Source organism: Rhinoderma darwinii, chromosome 1, assembly GCF_050947455.1.
Source record: "Rhinoderma darwinii isolate aRhiDar2 chromosome 1, aRhiDar2.hap1, whole genome shotgun sequence".
Classification (NCBI taxonomy): Eukaryota; Metazoa; Chordata; class Amphibia; order Anura; family Rhinodermatidae; genus Rhinoderma; species Rhinoderma darwinii.
In genome coordinates, this window is record NC_134687.1 from 563,630,417 (window position 1) to 563,645,552 (window position 15,136).

General features: G+C 41.3%; 1 protein-coding gene across 2 annotated transcripts in view; it reads left to right on the forward strand.

Annotated features, from left to right (window-relative positions):
- The window catches only part of TENT2 (terminal nucleotidyltransferase 2), a 35,477-nt gene that overhangs the window by 11,902 nt on the left and 8,439 nt on the right, over window positions 1-15,136 (forward strand). For both annotated transcript variants that reach the window (XM_075838789.1, XM_075838783.1), the window contains exons 6-10: window positions 4,071-4,137; window positions 5,746-5,812; window positions 7,592-7,668; window positions 9,782-9,910; window positions 15,033-15,076. In XM_075838789.1, the coding sequence (XP_075694904.1) occupies window positions 4,071-4,137; window positions 5,746-5,812; window positions 7,592-7,668; window positions 9,782-9,910; window positions 15,033-15,076 (384 nt within the window). The remainder of the gene's footprint in view (window positions 1-4,070; window positions 4,138-5,745; window positions 5,813-7,591; window positions 7,669-9,781; window positions 9,911-15,032; window positions 15,077-15,136) is intronic.

Below are 15,136 nucleotides of genomic sequence, written 5' to 3' on the forward strand. Positions count from 1 at the left end.
TTTTCCCAGTTAAACAATTAGTATATAAGTGATTACACATTGTTTTAATTTTTTCACATTTCACAAGTCGGGAAATATTATAAATTGGATTCTAATTTATAACATTTCCATGTGCTGGCCACTAGAGGGAGCAGTTCCCAAAATTGCAGCATGGTCACTCTGGTCATGCAACCTCATTGATTTATGCTGCAAATTTGGGGTGGACACACTCTCCTCTAGTGTCCTCACACAATTCCCCCTCCCTTCTGGCTAGTGCCAGGAAAAGGAAGGGTTTGAATGTCTTCAAACCTCCTACACTGTGCCGCCATTTTCTGAGCGAATGCACAGTGTAGGAGGATTAGATACAGGGCTCAGCAGACAGTATCATACATGAACATACACTAACATAATACGCACATCATGCACGAACATAAATTACCTGCTCCTGCCACCGCCTCTGCTGGTCTAACAAAGTTCTGGCCGCCTCTGCTCCTCTTCCTTGCGCCTTGGTTTCGTTGAACATATGGCCCGAAGCCGTGGCAGCGGCTTCTGGTCCACATGAAAATGGCGCCGGATTTCACTCTACGAACGAGCTTCGTTTTGGTCTGTGTGGGAGTGGCGCATGCCAAACAGACGGCGCACGCTTCTGAGAATGGAAAGGCTCCCGTTCGCATTCTCTATGGGATTGTATGTGCCCTATAGCATCTCTGTATGTGTCGTTAATCGACACATACAGAGATGGAAAAAAAATGGCAGCCCCCATAGAGAAGTAAAAGTATGAATACAGTAAAAAATGAGAACACAAATAAATAAAAATTTTGTTAATATTATATTAAAAGCAATATAATAAAATACAAATCATGACACCGTCCCTTTAAGCCACTCGCCATTTTTGCTGCGTTTTTTACTGCCGTTTTTGGAGCAGTTTTCAGTCTATGAAAAACGTCCCAAGACGTGACCTGTACTTTTTCACGGCCGTTTTTTTACGCGGGCGTTTGTCAGAATGCCGTTTTTCCCATTGAAATCAATGGGCAGTTTTTTTTAGGCGTTCTGCTGCCGATTTTTCAGCCGAATAGGGTGTGTGAACGTACCCTAAGTGTGGGCTGAAATATTTTAAAAATGGAGAGAAACAAAAGTAAGTTGAGGAAGTAGTACTTCTTCAAGAATTCCAGTTTCTCTTAAAGAGGCTCTGTCACCAGATTTTCAAACCCCTATCTCCTATTGCAGCAGATCGGCGCTGCAATGTAGATTACAGGAACGTTTTTTTTGTTTTTTTTAAAACGAGCATTTTTGGCCAAGTTATGACCATTTTTATATTTATGCAAATGAGCCTTTCTTATGTCCAACTGGGCGTGTATTGTGTTCGTTACATCTGGGCGTTTTTACTTCTTTTACTAGCTGGGCGTTGTGAATGGAAGTGTATGATGCTGACGAATCAGCATCATCCACTTCTCTTCGTTAACACCCATCTTCTGGCAGTGCAGAGACACAGCGTGTTCTCGAGAGATCACGCTGTGACGTCACTTCCGGCCCCAGGTCCGGCATCGTGTCGGACGAGCGAGGACACATCGGCACTAGGCGACAGAGGCTACATCGACTTACCTGCAAACGCCGATGCTGCTGCAGAATCAACTGTAGCCTCTGTCACCTGGTGCCGATGTGTCCTCGCTCGTCCGACACGATGCAGGACCTGGGGCAGGAAGTGACGTCACAGCGTGATCTCTCGAGAACACGCTGTGTGTCTGTGCACTGCCAGAAGCTGGGCGTTGTGAAGAGAAGTGGATGATGCTGATTCGTCAGCATCATACACTTCTATTCACAACGCCCAGATGTAACGAACACAATACACGCCCACTTGTACATAACTTTAAACACGCCCAGTTGTACTTAAGAAAGGCTCATTTGCATAAATATAAAAATGCTCATAACTTGGCCAAAAATGCTCGTTTTTGAAAACAAAACAAAAACGTTACTGTTATCTACATTGCAGCGCCGATCTGCTGCAATAGGAGATAGGGGTTGCAAAATCTGGTGACAGAGCCTCTTTAAGTAGGCTACTGGCTTAGCAGCGTAAGCACATTTTCTTCCATGATGTAATCTTTCTGGTTCACTTGTATTCTCAAACATCTGAGTGATATGCATCTTTCTAAACATCAAAACTTTGCCAAAAAAAAAGTGAATAATAAAATAGGTTAAAATTTAACGTGGTGTGTTTGTTGGTATTTTCCCTTTGGAGAATCTGAAGACATTTCTTATATCTCAGCCCCAACAAAATGTATGTCAGATAGTTGTGCGAAGGCAGAGTAGAAAATGCATATTAAATAGTCATAAAGTATGCTGCTGTATCTGCTAAAAGATTATGTCTACCTTTTGCAACCATTTTTTTTCAATGCTCCAATGCATCTACAGTAAAAAAGAAGCAGCTTGGCAGAGTGTCTTGATAAAAAATGTCCAGTTTACAGCTCCAATTCAGACCTATTTGTCTCCATGGTTACAGACTACAAATTCTGTGTGGTCTGATCTTCCAGTAATACTACCTTACATTTGTCTCCCACTTCTTACTAACTTACTGAATGTACACAACCAACAAGTGGAGGAGCTGTGCCCACACCATGTGCAGTCCGTGTCCACTATGTATTGCAGATGACACTCTGCTGCAATGGACAGGGTCGGACATGTCAATAGTGACGCTGGCATCTAAGTCGTCAAAGTGAGGGGACTCTCTGTCACCCCATCAGTGAACTCATGGTGCAATCACGCGGTGCCTATGGGTTGCCATGGCAGCCAGGGGTTCTAAGGAAAAAGACCAAAAAGTTCCACAGCACTGGACCAGATGTGTGTGCCTGCCTCTACGGGACCTGATCCACTGTCCCCTGGAGTAGACTAGAAGAAAAGACAGCGAGGCAGAACTTCCAAAATGAATAGCAACTTCATTCACCCGTAGCTGCCTCGCTGTCTTTTCTTCTTGGGGTTCTAAAGAAGGCCCCCAGGTCTGCTATGTGTGTATGCCTATAACGCAAACTGAAAAAGTGAAATTAAATGTTCCGAAATATTAAGAAAATCTATTTTTCCCCCTTCAAAATTAAAAAAAGCGACTCCTAAATCACCTGTACTATAAAATGAACACGTTATTTATCCTGAACACTGTAAAAAGAAAACTGGCAGAATTGTGTTTTTTTTTTTTTTTTGTTTACCCTCTTCCAAAAAAAAAAAGAAGGAATACAAGTTAATCAATAAGTCGTATGTAACCCAATATGGTACCAATGAAAACTACAACTCGTCCTGCAAAAAGAAACATGCCCTAATAAAGATCTGTCGACTGTAAAAAAAAGAAAGAAAAATGTGCAGGGCTCAGAATATGGCAAAACAAAAACTTTTTTTTTTTTTAAAGTGTTTTTATGGTGCAAAAGTAGTAAAACATATAAAACTCTAATGGTGGTATCGCCGTAATCCTATTGACCCGCAGAATGTTAACATGACGTATAAACCGCACCGTGAACGCTGCAAAACCAAATCCCAAAAAACAAATCGGGGTGCTCCCTCCCCGTTGTGTCCTCAAGGTTCAAAATAGCTGCGAGTTTAACTAAACTGAGCAGCTCAATTGATAGTTGTATATTTCACGCTTCGAGAACCTGTCATGAAATACAATTCTAAAGCATCTTTTCTTAGCACCCTACATTGTGCCGTTCCTCTGTTATTCCTTCTAGAAATAAATGAATAAATTGACATCTGATGGTTACCAGTTGGGGAATAGTCTGACTATGTTTAATCATTGCTGATACTGTGTAGCAACACACCCCTTTGACAAGGGGAATGGTAACACCCCGTTTTTAATGTATTCATATATTTCTAGGCGGAATAACAGAACGGCACAACGCAGCGTTCTAAAAAAAAGTATGTTCCAGAATTGTTCTTTCATGGGGAATTCAAGTATTTACTAAAACAGACATGTCAGGAGAGGTGACAGGTTCTATTTAATATCTTATCTGTCTTGATTTAAAATTGTGTCCCAAACTGTAAATTGCTAAATGCTTAACATGTACCACCAAATTCTTGTTTGTGTCATAATGATTCTGTTTTCTCCAATGCAGATGAATCAGAAAACAGAAGCCAGGCATGTACTCGGGTTACTCCAAAAACATTTCTACACTAGACTTGGTAAGTGATATCCAGTTAAATAAACATTAAAGGGGTTCTCCACTTTGGACAATTTTTACTGGTTAGAAGGGCCCTTGACAATACGCACATCACAAAGGGGGGAATTAATCAATCTTTCTATGTCAGTTTTCTGGCTTAAAAGATCGCAAAGGGCCGAAAAATTGGCCCTTTTTATATCGTCCTCGCCACTTTTGTGAAAAGGGCTGGAATTGTTGGAAGACACAGCTCTGGTACGCTGACTGTAATGAGCTGTGCACCTGTGTGTCCATCACATGACCATGGACAGAATTTTATTTACTGAAAGTAAACCATGAATGTTCCTACTAAATAACAAGAAGCGGAGATCTTGAAAACCGTGAGTATGTAATGCAGAAAGTGTATGGGAAAATTGTAAAGCTTTTAGTATTATAGAAAAAAATAACATTAATTTGCCAAAAGCATTACAGTGCCCTTTCAAATCCGTGGGGTGTCTGTAATATAGGACAGATCTTCCAGATCGAGGGATGCCTTTTTGATCTGAGCTGAGGATACTGATCCTCTCTAACTCATTCCCTAATAGGGTGTATGAAAATGGGTTTTCTAAAAAGGACAACCCCTTTAAGTCCCAATTTAGTATATACATAATTCACGTTTGTAAATGAAGTAATGAGTGATCTATATTTTCTGGTTTGTGTTCTAAGCGTCCTACACATAAAATAGCTATTTCCTTTAATCCCCATTAACATGCAAGGTCAGCTTGTCCAAGCGTGCATGTTTATTTAACGGGGGAGAGGGAGACAGGCTGCTGCAAAAACTTTTGACAGTGTCTTATCTCCCTAGACAAAAAAGGATCAGGTACATTGGAATCAGATCCTTCCTCTAAAAATGCTTTTTAGGCTGGATTCACACGAGCACATTACGTCCGTAATGGACGGACGTATTTCGGCCGCAAGTCCCGGATCGAACACAGTGCAGGGAGCCGGGCTCCTAGCATCATAGTTATGTACGACGCTAGGAGTCCCTGCCTCGCTGCCGGACAACTGTCCCGTACTGTAATCATGTTTTCAGTACGGGACAGTAGTTCCACGGAGAGGCAGGGACTCCTAGCGTCGTACGTAACTATGATGCTAGGAGCCCGGCTCCCTGCACTGAGTTCGATCCGGGACTTGAGGTCGAAATACGTCTGTCGATTACAGACGTTAATGTGCTCGTGTGAACCCAGCCTAACTGAAGAAGAAAAAAAATGCATGACTGAAGAAAAAGTGCCTTGTGTGCTTTCTTGGGTCTTCGTGACCTGGCTTCATCTTTTCTCCCCGGTTCTTCTTTGTAAGATAAGTCACACGAGTCTGCCTGCGCACTTTGTTTAGTTCCCTGCAGTACACTCTGCTTGTATTAAAGTTTTTTCATTTGAAAAAAAATAAAATGAAATCAAGATTTTTTTAAACAAAGTTTTATTTCTTGACTGTAGATATTTTACACCATATAAGAAATACACACATATATATATATATATATATATATATATATATATATATATATATATATATATATATATATATATATATATATAATCATGACAGTCCAATCTAATTATATAACTTATTGATGATTATTTTTTTTTTTTTTCAGCATATATTGAGAGACCTCAACTAATCAGAGCAAAAGTGCCAATTGTAAAGTTTAGGGACAAAGTCAGGTAAGTTGCTTGTTTTCTTTGTCATCAATACAACTAGGTCCCTAAATTATATTTTTAAAAGCATACACTGTTATACTAGTACTGAGGGGTCTTCCCATCATAAGGATTTGTCATGTCGCTATATTCAAGTGAATGTATCAGTTCAGTAGTCGCGTAGATGGGAGCGATGCTGTGAAGGAACCGCAGTGCTCAACTAGTGTGGTGTCTCCTTGGTTCTGAGGATTGGTGGATGACCTGGCAGTCAGACCCTCAATCAGAAAGTGATGGCATATCCTAGCGATAGTCCATCACTTCTGGACAATGGAGGGCACGTCTTGTTCTTCTACAGCTTTACCGGTAGCCCCTGCAAACCCTGTGATTTGTGTTTTATATAATCTGCTGTGTTCACACGTCATGGTGGCAGTGCGTTTTAACAGTCACGTGTGAACACAGCCGTAGAATTTCATGTCCTATGTCATGACTTAAAATTATTGCTGTGAATAGAATCTGCTTGTTTATTAAGCAATTGAATGCACAGCAATTCCCTTATATATTTCCACTACCTAAATATCTTATGATTATACTAAGAGAGATACAGCTAAATTCCCTGCATGTGCATTTAAAATTCTGTCAGGTGCTCCTTAGTAACCGCTTAATAACTTTATTCTTACAACGTGGCATTCAATCTTATGGCATGTATCATCAAAGAATTCTAAATGTCATCCATCAAATCTCTACAAAAGGGAAGATTCTCCATAAAGTCTTCTCAATATTCCCTCTTTTGTTAGTCCTGTATATCCGGTGTAGAGTAGAGAATGTGTGGTGTGCTGAGGTGAGCTGCATGATTTGTGTGCCTATGGTTGGCAAGCTATAAGCCAGTCCTATTATTTTAATTTAATACAAGAGATTTTTCTTTAAAGAAAAAAAATACTTGAAATGTAGTGCCTTCCATGTTTCGTCATTGCTACATCAGATAGTGAAAGTTTGGGAACTATACTTGTACTTCATGGCTCTTGTGATATAGTGCTCTATATAGGCGTATGTCATTACATTTAAAGTGGACCTGTCATTAGGTCCTAACATCCAATGTACATGTATTACCTTTAGGCCGGTCCCTCCCTGTTTTCATCAGCATATTTTTTGGGTGTTCTGCTCCCCCCTGTTCCTGAATTAATTGTGCTGTTCTTTTGGCACTTGATATGGTAATTCACTACCGTCCTCAAATAAGGTTTGAGCAACAGTGAGTCTCCCTGGGTGGAGCCATCTTTGCTGCCTCTGACACTGTTCAATCAGTGCGAGGTAGCTTATGACAAATGTGTTTGAATAGAAGTCTTCTTCCAGCATGGTCTCGCGAGATCACGCTGAGCAAGGCTTGTCAAAATCAGCCGTGAAGATGACTCCACCCTAGGAGATTCACTGTAGTTCAAGCCCCGCTGGCTACAATGAATTGCCATATTGAACTCCAAAAGAAAGGAGCACAATTACTCAGGATACAGGAGGAGCAAAACAAAAAAAGGCGATGGAAAGCGGGAGGGCGCGGAATAAAGGTAATAAATTTACCTGGTGAGGGGTCCTCTTTAACGTCCTCTCCTAATGTAGACATTTGTAAAATATTTAGAGTTCATAGAGAACTAATATGTCTCTTAGAAAACCCTGCAGGTTATTTTGCGGCCTCCGCTGGTTTGAGAATGTGATGGCAAATAGCTCTTCATAGATGGTATAGTTGGTGTTTTCAGGTTTACTTGTGTTATTATTATTACTGAATGTTGTCATATAGCACCTCTGTTTCTCTTCTGTTAGTGGTGTGGAGTTTGACTTGAATGTAAACAATGTCGTGGGAATCAGAAATACTTTCCTTCTAAGATCCTATGCACACAGTAAGTTCCTTATCTATCTCTCTTTGATAGGGTAGCATTATCCAAAAGGTGGCTAAAATGTTTAAGCGTCCAATTGGAAGTTTCCTTAATGATTTGTTCACGGTTGGTCTGTGAAGGTTGTCCCTTTTTTGTTTTTTGACGACCACTCCATAAGTTAAAACAACAAATCGTCCCTCGATCTCTACCGTGATTTGTTTTTTGGTCTGGGCTGATTTCTCATTTCGCATGATGGACTTTCCAAAAACTGCACCCAACAATGACCATAAGATTCAATACAGCAGATCAAATTTTGGACCGGTATCTGCCTTTGGTCGGAGTCTGTTCCGCTTTTTCATGTTACAGGAATGTCAAAATCTCTAGTGTATGGCCAATTTTAAAGGGTACCTTCAATTATAAAATAACTTTTCATACATCAATAGTACAAGCAAAGATAAGAAACTTTGTTGTATATCAAATTACAGAAAAATGCCTCTATCTTCACTCATCAGTCTCTTTTCTCTCCCCCCTGCCTCCTTAAATGTTCACTCATTCAGAATTCACTCATAAATTCTGTAGAAACTGATTATCAGCTTCACTGATTGATCAGGTTACTGCAGGCCATAGAAGTCTGAGAGGACACACACACACACACACACACACACACACACACACACACACACACACACACACACACACACACACACACACACGCACGCGCAGCTTCTATTAAGTGTTTAACCTTCGTGCTAGATTCACAGCTACACTACTCCTTACTGCTTTATAATGTCCTCTATGCTGCTGCTTCTAAATGAGTGACAGGGGAGTAGGATCTTCTCTGTGTATAGGAGACTGTTAGCAGCTAGTCTGCTGCATCTCCTTCCTCCTCCCCTGCCCCTCTTCATGACTTCTATGGGCAGCTGTAATCTCATCGGTCAGTGAAGCTGAGAATCCATCTCTTCCCTGCTCTACGGATTCTATAAATTAATTCTGAGTTAATGAGCAATTAAGGAGGCAAAGAGGAGAACAAAAAGGCATTTTTTTTCTGTAATGTGTGTTATATATATGTGTATATATGTGTACATATATCAAATTTTCGCTTGTATTATTGATTTATGAAAAGTTGTTTTATAATCAGAGGTACGCTTTAAGTAATAATATAGAGTTGATGTCCGGCACACGAATCAAAGAACAAATAAAGTTCCCAGAAAAAGACGCTTACGTGTTTCAAACCAACAGGCTTGTACTCCTAGTTATAAGTAAGAACCTGTTGGTTCGAAACGTGTAAGCGTCTTTTTCTCTGAATTTTATTTGTGCTCTCCTTTTAAATAATATGAAATAAAGAAGTTGTTTTTACTTTGATCCTGTGCTGGAGGTCAACTCTATATTGTGCACTGTTGTCTGCTACCAACGCGGAATTAACGCCCGAGCAAACACAAGCGTGCTGTCTAGGACCGTGTGCATGGTGAGCGGACCAAACTTTTTCTCTTTTTACACTTTAAGCCACACCTATGCAGCGTACAGGAAAAATCACTGTATCAGAGTAAAAGTCCATTATTCTATGGATCGTAGGAGATATTTCTATGATCAAATGGTACAAATATTGTAAGTGTCTGACAAATGTTGTAAAGAGGCTGCACTGTTTATGGCCAGCCTCTGATCGGTAAACATAGGTGTGCACTCGCCTCAGCATGCTTCCAGATGAACATTCACACAAAGTACAGATTTCTTTACTAAAGAGGGAATATTGGGAAGTAGAAGTGCACGTATTATCATGTAGAAAATGTTGTGATTCCACGGCTGAAATCTTTTAACGTTGTGGCCTACATAATATTAGAACAATGCGTAGGGGATGTGCATCGTCCTGTGTAATAGCCAGCAGTAGTTTGACTATTATATGCGCTTCATAAGCAATCCTCCGAACTGATGATTCCCAAATGATAACTGTAAAGACCCTTGTGAATCCATCGCTATGTTCAACAATTGGCAAAAGATGTTGAGGATGTATATACGCTTTATACATTATATGCAAACCACTTTGTAAAGATGAAAAATGATTGGCGACCGTAATGATATTAGACATTTTGCGTGTGTCATTTCACCACTAAAACTTTTTTTCTTTGTTATTATTCCACAGCAGAAAACCGCGTTCGTCCATTAGTACTGGCTGTAAAGCGGTGGGCCGGTCACCATGGTATAAATGATGCCAGCCGAGGAACCTTAAGCAGCTATAGTCTTGTTTTAATGGTTTTGCACTATTTACAAAGTAAGTTAAATGCTGCATGTTAATAAGTACACTGTGTAGACGTGTTTTATTACGGGAGCATATAAGAGCAGCACAAGGGCACAGCACTGGATCTCAGACTGTAGAGTGAAGAGTGTGCTCGGTCTTGTGGGGGCTGAGTGTTATGCAGAGTTCCTTTTTTCCCTGTGGGCCTGACTGTTACTCACAGCTGTTAACTGACTCTGCAGTAGAACAGTCATCATTAGTGAAGAAAGGCGCTGCTTGCATGATTAGCCATACAAAGAAGGCAAGCCGGCTTTGTGGAGAGCTGTGTGAGAGAATAAGGAGTGGGCTAGAATGAGGGGGAAGAAATCTCTGCAGAGGCCTGAACTGCCTTACAGAGTTCTCTGTGAGCCCACAGCCAGGCAAGCTCATCATCTGCCATTCACTGCTTATTCAACAACTGGACTAATAGAAATGTGCAGAAAGCCGATATCCATCCAGCGCTTTACGCGCTTATTTTTCTGATTAGGACTCTATTCTCACTGCAGTGCTTGCGATTTTTTGTAATTCTGTCTTAAGGGGAAGAAGGAAAATTCTTCCTGCTCTTCTGTTATCTAATCCCTATATGGGCACTAAGTACAAGTGAATGGGGTTGTTTTGCAGGTGTGAATTTTGTTGCTGCTCACACAATGGGTGAAAACATACAGATTTACTTGCAGATTATTTCGAGGGTTCCTCTTCTTTAAATTAGGGAGTCTGTAAGATAACATAATAAGGGCAAAGTAACGGGTAAAGTTGCACACTGTTAGGCCTCATGCACACGACCGTATTTTTTCCCACCCGTAAATACTGGCGTAAATACGGGTCCGGTGTCACACGTATTCCACCCGTTTTGCACCAGTATTTACGAACCCGTGCTCGTAAATATGGGTCCGGTGTCACACGTATTCCACCCGTATTTATGAGCACGTTTTTGGCGGCAAAATAGCACTGCACTAATCGGCAGCCCCTTCTCTCTATCAGTGCAGGATAGAGAGAAGGGACAGCCTTTTCTGTAATAAAAGTTAAAGAAATTCATACTTACCCGGCCGTTGTCTTGGTGACGCGTCCCTCTCTTCACATCCAGCCCGACATCCCTGGATGACGCGGCAGTCCATGTGACCGCTGCAGCCTGTGATTGACCTGTGATTGGCTGCAGCGGTCACATGGCCTGAAACGTCATCCAGGACGTCGGGCCGGATGTCGAGAGGGACGCGTCACCAATGCAACGGGCGGGAGACCGGACTGGAGGAAGCAGGAAGTTCTCGTTAAGTATAAACGTCTTTTATTTTTATTTTTTACAGGTTTATACTGATCGGTAGTCACTGTCCAGGGTGCTGAAAGAGTTACTGCCGATCAGTTAACTCTTTCAGCGCCCTGGACAGTGACTATTTACTGACGTCGCTTAGCAACGCTGCCGTAATGACGGGTGCACACATGTAGCCACCCGTTATTACGAGAGCTCCATAGACTTCTATGGACTGTCCGTGCCGTTATTACGGCCTGAAATAGGACATGTTCTATCTTTTTCAACGGCACGGGCACCTTCCCGTGAGAAAACGGGAAGGCACCCGTCGCCAATAGAAGTCTATGAGCCCGTTATTACGGGTCGTGATTACGACCCGTAATAACGGGAGTTTTTACGGTTGTGTGCATGAGGCCTAAATGTCTTCCCTTAAAGGGAATGTGTCGCTAGAAATTATTTTTATTTTTTTTTCAGTGAAACAATTCGTATTTGAGTGATTTAATTTTTTCACAAGTCAGGAAATATTATAAATTAGATTCTAATTTATAACATTTCCATGTGCTGGTCACTAGCGTGAGCAGTTCCCAAAATTGCAGCATGGTCACTGTGGTAAAGTAACCTCATTGATTTATGCTGCAAATTTGGGGTAGACACACTCGCTCTAGTTACATAGTTACATAGTTAGTACGGCTGAAAAAAGGCACATGTCCATCAAGTTCAACCAAGGGATGGGAAAATGGAAGGAAACATTTCTACACATAGGAGCTAATATTTTTTTGTTCTAGGAAATTATCTAAGCCTTTTTTAAAGCCATCTACTGTCCCTGCTGTGACCAGCTCCTGCGGTAGGCTATTCCATAGATTCACAGTTCTCACTGTAAAGAAGCCTTGTCGCCTCTGCAGCTTGAACCTTTCTTTTTCCAGATGGAGGGAGTGCCCCCTTGTTTTTTGAGGGGGTTTTACAAGGAACAGGATTTCACCATATTTTTTGTATGTGGCATTAATATATTTATATAAGTTAATCATGTCCCCCCTTAGTCGTCTTTTTTCAAGGCTAAATAGGTTTAATTCTTTCAATCTTTCCTCATAACTTAGATTCTCCATGCCCCTAATTAGCTTCGTTGCTCTTCTTTGTATTTTTTCCAACTCCAGGGCATCCTTTCTATGAACTGGAGCCCAGAACTGAACTGCATATTCTAGATGAGGCCTCACTAATGCTTTGTGTCCTCACACAATCCCCCCTCCCTTCTTCTGGCCAGTGCTAGGGTTTGAAGGACTTGAGGATTAGATACAGGGCTCCGCAGACAGTATCACACGAACATAATACACACATCACATACACAAACATAAATTACCTGCTCCTGCCGCCTCTGCTGGTCTACGCTCCTTGCGCCTTCGCTTCGTTGAACATATGGCCGGAAGTCGTCATCTTACTGTCCACATTAAAATGGCGCTGGAATTCGCTATACGAATGAGCTTCGTTTTGGTCTGTGTGGACCAAGCGCCGTTCCCACACAGACGGCGTACGCTTCTGTGAATGAAACGGCTCCCGTTCGCACTCTCTATGGGGTTGTACGTGCCGTATTCCATCTCTGTATGTGTCGTTAATCGACACATACAGAGATGAAAAAAAAAATGGCAGCCCCCATAGAGAATTAAAAGTAAGAACACAGTAAAAAGTAGTCACAACACTAATAAATAAAATGTTTGTTTATATTTTATTAAAAGCAATATAATAATAATAAAAAAATAATTCATGACACCTTCCCTTTAAAGGGAATGTGTTGCTAGCAAAAAATTTATTTTTTTTTTTAGTTAAACAATTAGTGTGTAGGTGATTAAACATTGTTCTAATTTTTTTTTATTTTTTTCACGAGTCGGGAAATATTCTAAATTAGATTCTAATTTATAATATTTCCCAGCACTGGTCACTAGATGGAGCAATTCCCAAAATTGCAGCATTGCATGTGGTAAAGCAACCGCATTGCTTTATGCTGCAAAATTGGAAAAAAATCCCTCGCTCTAGTGAGCTCTGAGAATCCTGGCTAGTGCCGGGAGAAACGAGGGGATTGAACGGTCTAACCTCCTACACTGTGTGTCGCCATTTTTTGAGCTAACACACAGTGTAGTAGGTTTACATACAGTTTTAAACACACACCAACACGAACATACATAGAAATCACTTACCTGCTCCGTCCGCTCCGTCTGCTGCTACTGCTCCAAGTGCACAAGTCCGGAAGCCGCGACCGGAAGTAGTAATCTTACTGTCCGGCCGCGACTTCCGGTCTACAGGAAAATGGCGCCGGACGTCGCAGAGTTCAACCTGGACTGTGTGGGAGTAGCGCATGCGCCGTTCCCACACAGACGGCGTACACCATAGTGGATGGAACGGGCCCCGTTCGCATTCACTATGGGACTGGAGCTGCCGTATTCCATGCCTGTATGTGTCGTTAATCGACACATACAGAAATGGAAAAAAAAAATGGCAGCCCCCATAGGGAAGAAAAAGTAAAAAAATAAAAAAAAGTAACACACAAACACACAAATAAATACAAAAGTTTTTAATAAAACACTAACATCAAACTGATATAAAAAATATTTTTGGGGTGACACTGCTCCTAAAATTACTTATCAGGGAGGTAGAATAATATGTGCCACATATGCTAAATAAAATGTGGACACTTCTCTCTGGGCCATCATTGAGAGAGGTCTCAGCAGATGCTCTGGTTCTTACAGTAATTTACCTGTATCAGCATGGCAAAACATTAGCATTTGTTTTGTATAGTTCTTTTATCATCATTTTGTAATAAACATATCTATAAAACACCCCCCCCCCCCCCCCCTGCAGAAGGTAACCAGATGGTGGCTAGGCAGTTGCTGAACCCTAGTTTTAGAACTCTCTAATGGACTGTTACAAAAGAAAGCTTCAGTTTTCACTAGAATTCACCTTTATATGAATGTAGCCTTAGGGTATGTGCACACGATAACTGCAATTACGTCTGAAATTACGGCGCTGTTTTCAGGAGAAAACCGCTCCTGAATTTCAGACGTAATTGCATGAACTCGTGTTTTGCGGAGCGTCTTTTACGGACGTAATTTGGAGTTGTTCTTCATTGGAGTCAATGAAAAACGGCTCCAATTACGTCCCAAGAAGTATCCTGCACTTCTTTTGACGAGGCTGTTATTTTACGCGCCGTCTTTTGACAGCGACGCGTAAAATGACAGGTCGTCGACACAGTACATTGTAAAGCCCATTGAAAGCAATGGGCAGATGTTTGCTGACGTATTGGAGGCGTTTTTTCAGACATAATTTGAGGCATAATACGCTTCCATTACGTCTGAAAATAGGTCGTGTGAACCCAACCTTACTGTTAGGCCCAGTTCACACAGTTTTTTCAAATGGAAAAATCTACCTCAAAATACCTTCAGAAATTTTGACCTGCCTGCGTTCTCTTTGCCGCGTTTTTCGGTCGCGTCAATTGAGCGCCGCTGACAAAAAAACCGCAACGAAAACCGCTTTCTCTACCTCCCATTGATGTCAATAGGAGGTCAGAGACAGAAACGCTTGAAGAAAGGGCATGACTCTTCTGTCTCCCTGTGAGCGTTTTTTTCCGCTCGCTGGGAAAAAACCACCGCCGCCTCCCATTGAAATCAGTGGGAGGCGTTTTCGTCTGGTTTTTTTTCATGACGGTTTTGCGTCAAAAAATGTGCCAAAAATCTGTGTGAATAGGGCCTTACAAGTTAAATGTTTGTGAGAATAATGCTCAAGTTCACCTGAAGAAGTACTGGAAAATGTCGGGATTATCGTAATGTGAACTTGTCCCTTTGTATTCCTTTTTGCATTCAGATTATAAGTATAATGTATTTGTTTTTGTAGCGCTACCTGAACCAATTCTTCCATCTCTACAAAAAAATTACCCAGTAAGTACTGCTTGTGTGTGCTGAAAGAAATGGCTTCTATTATGATACATTATTTTTGTG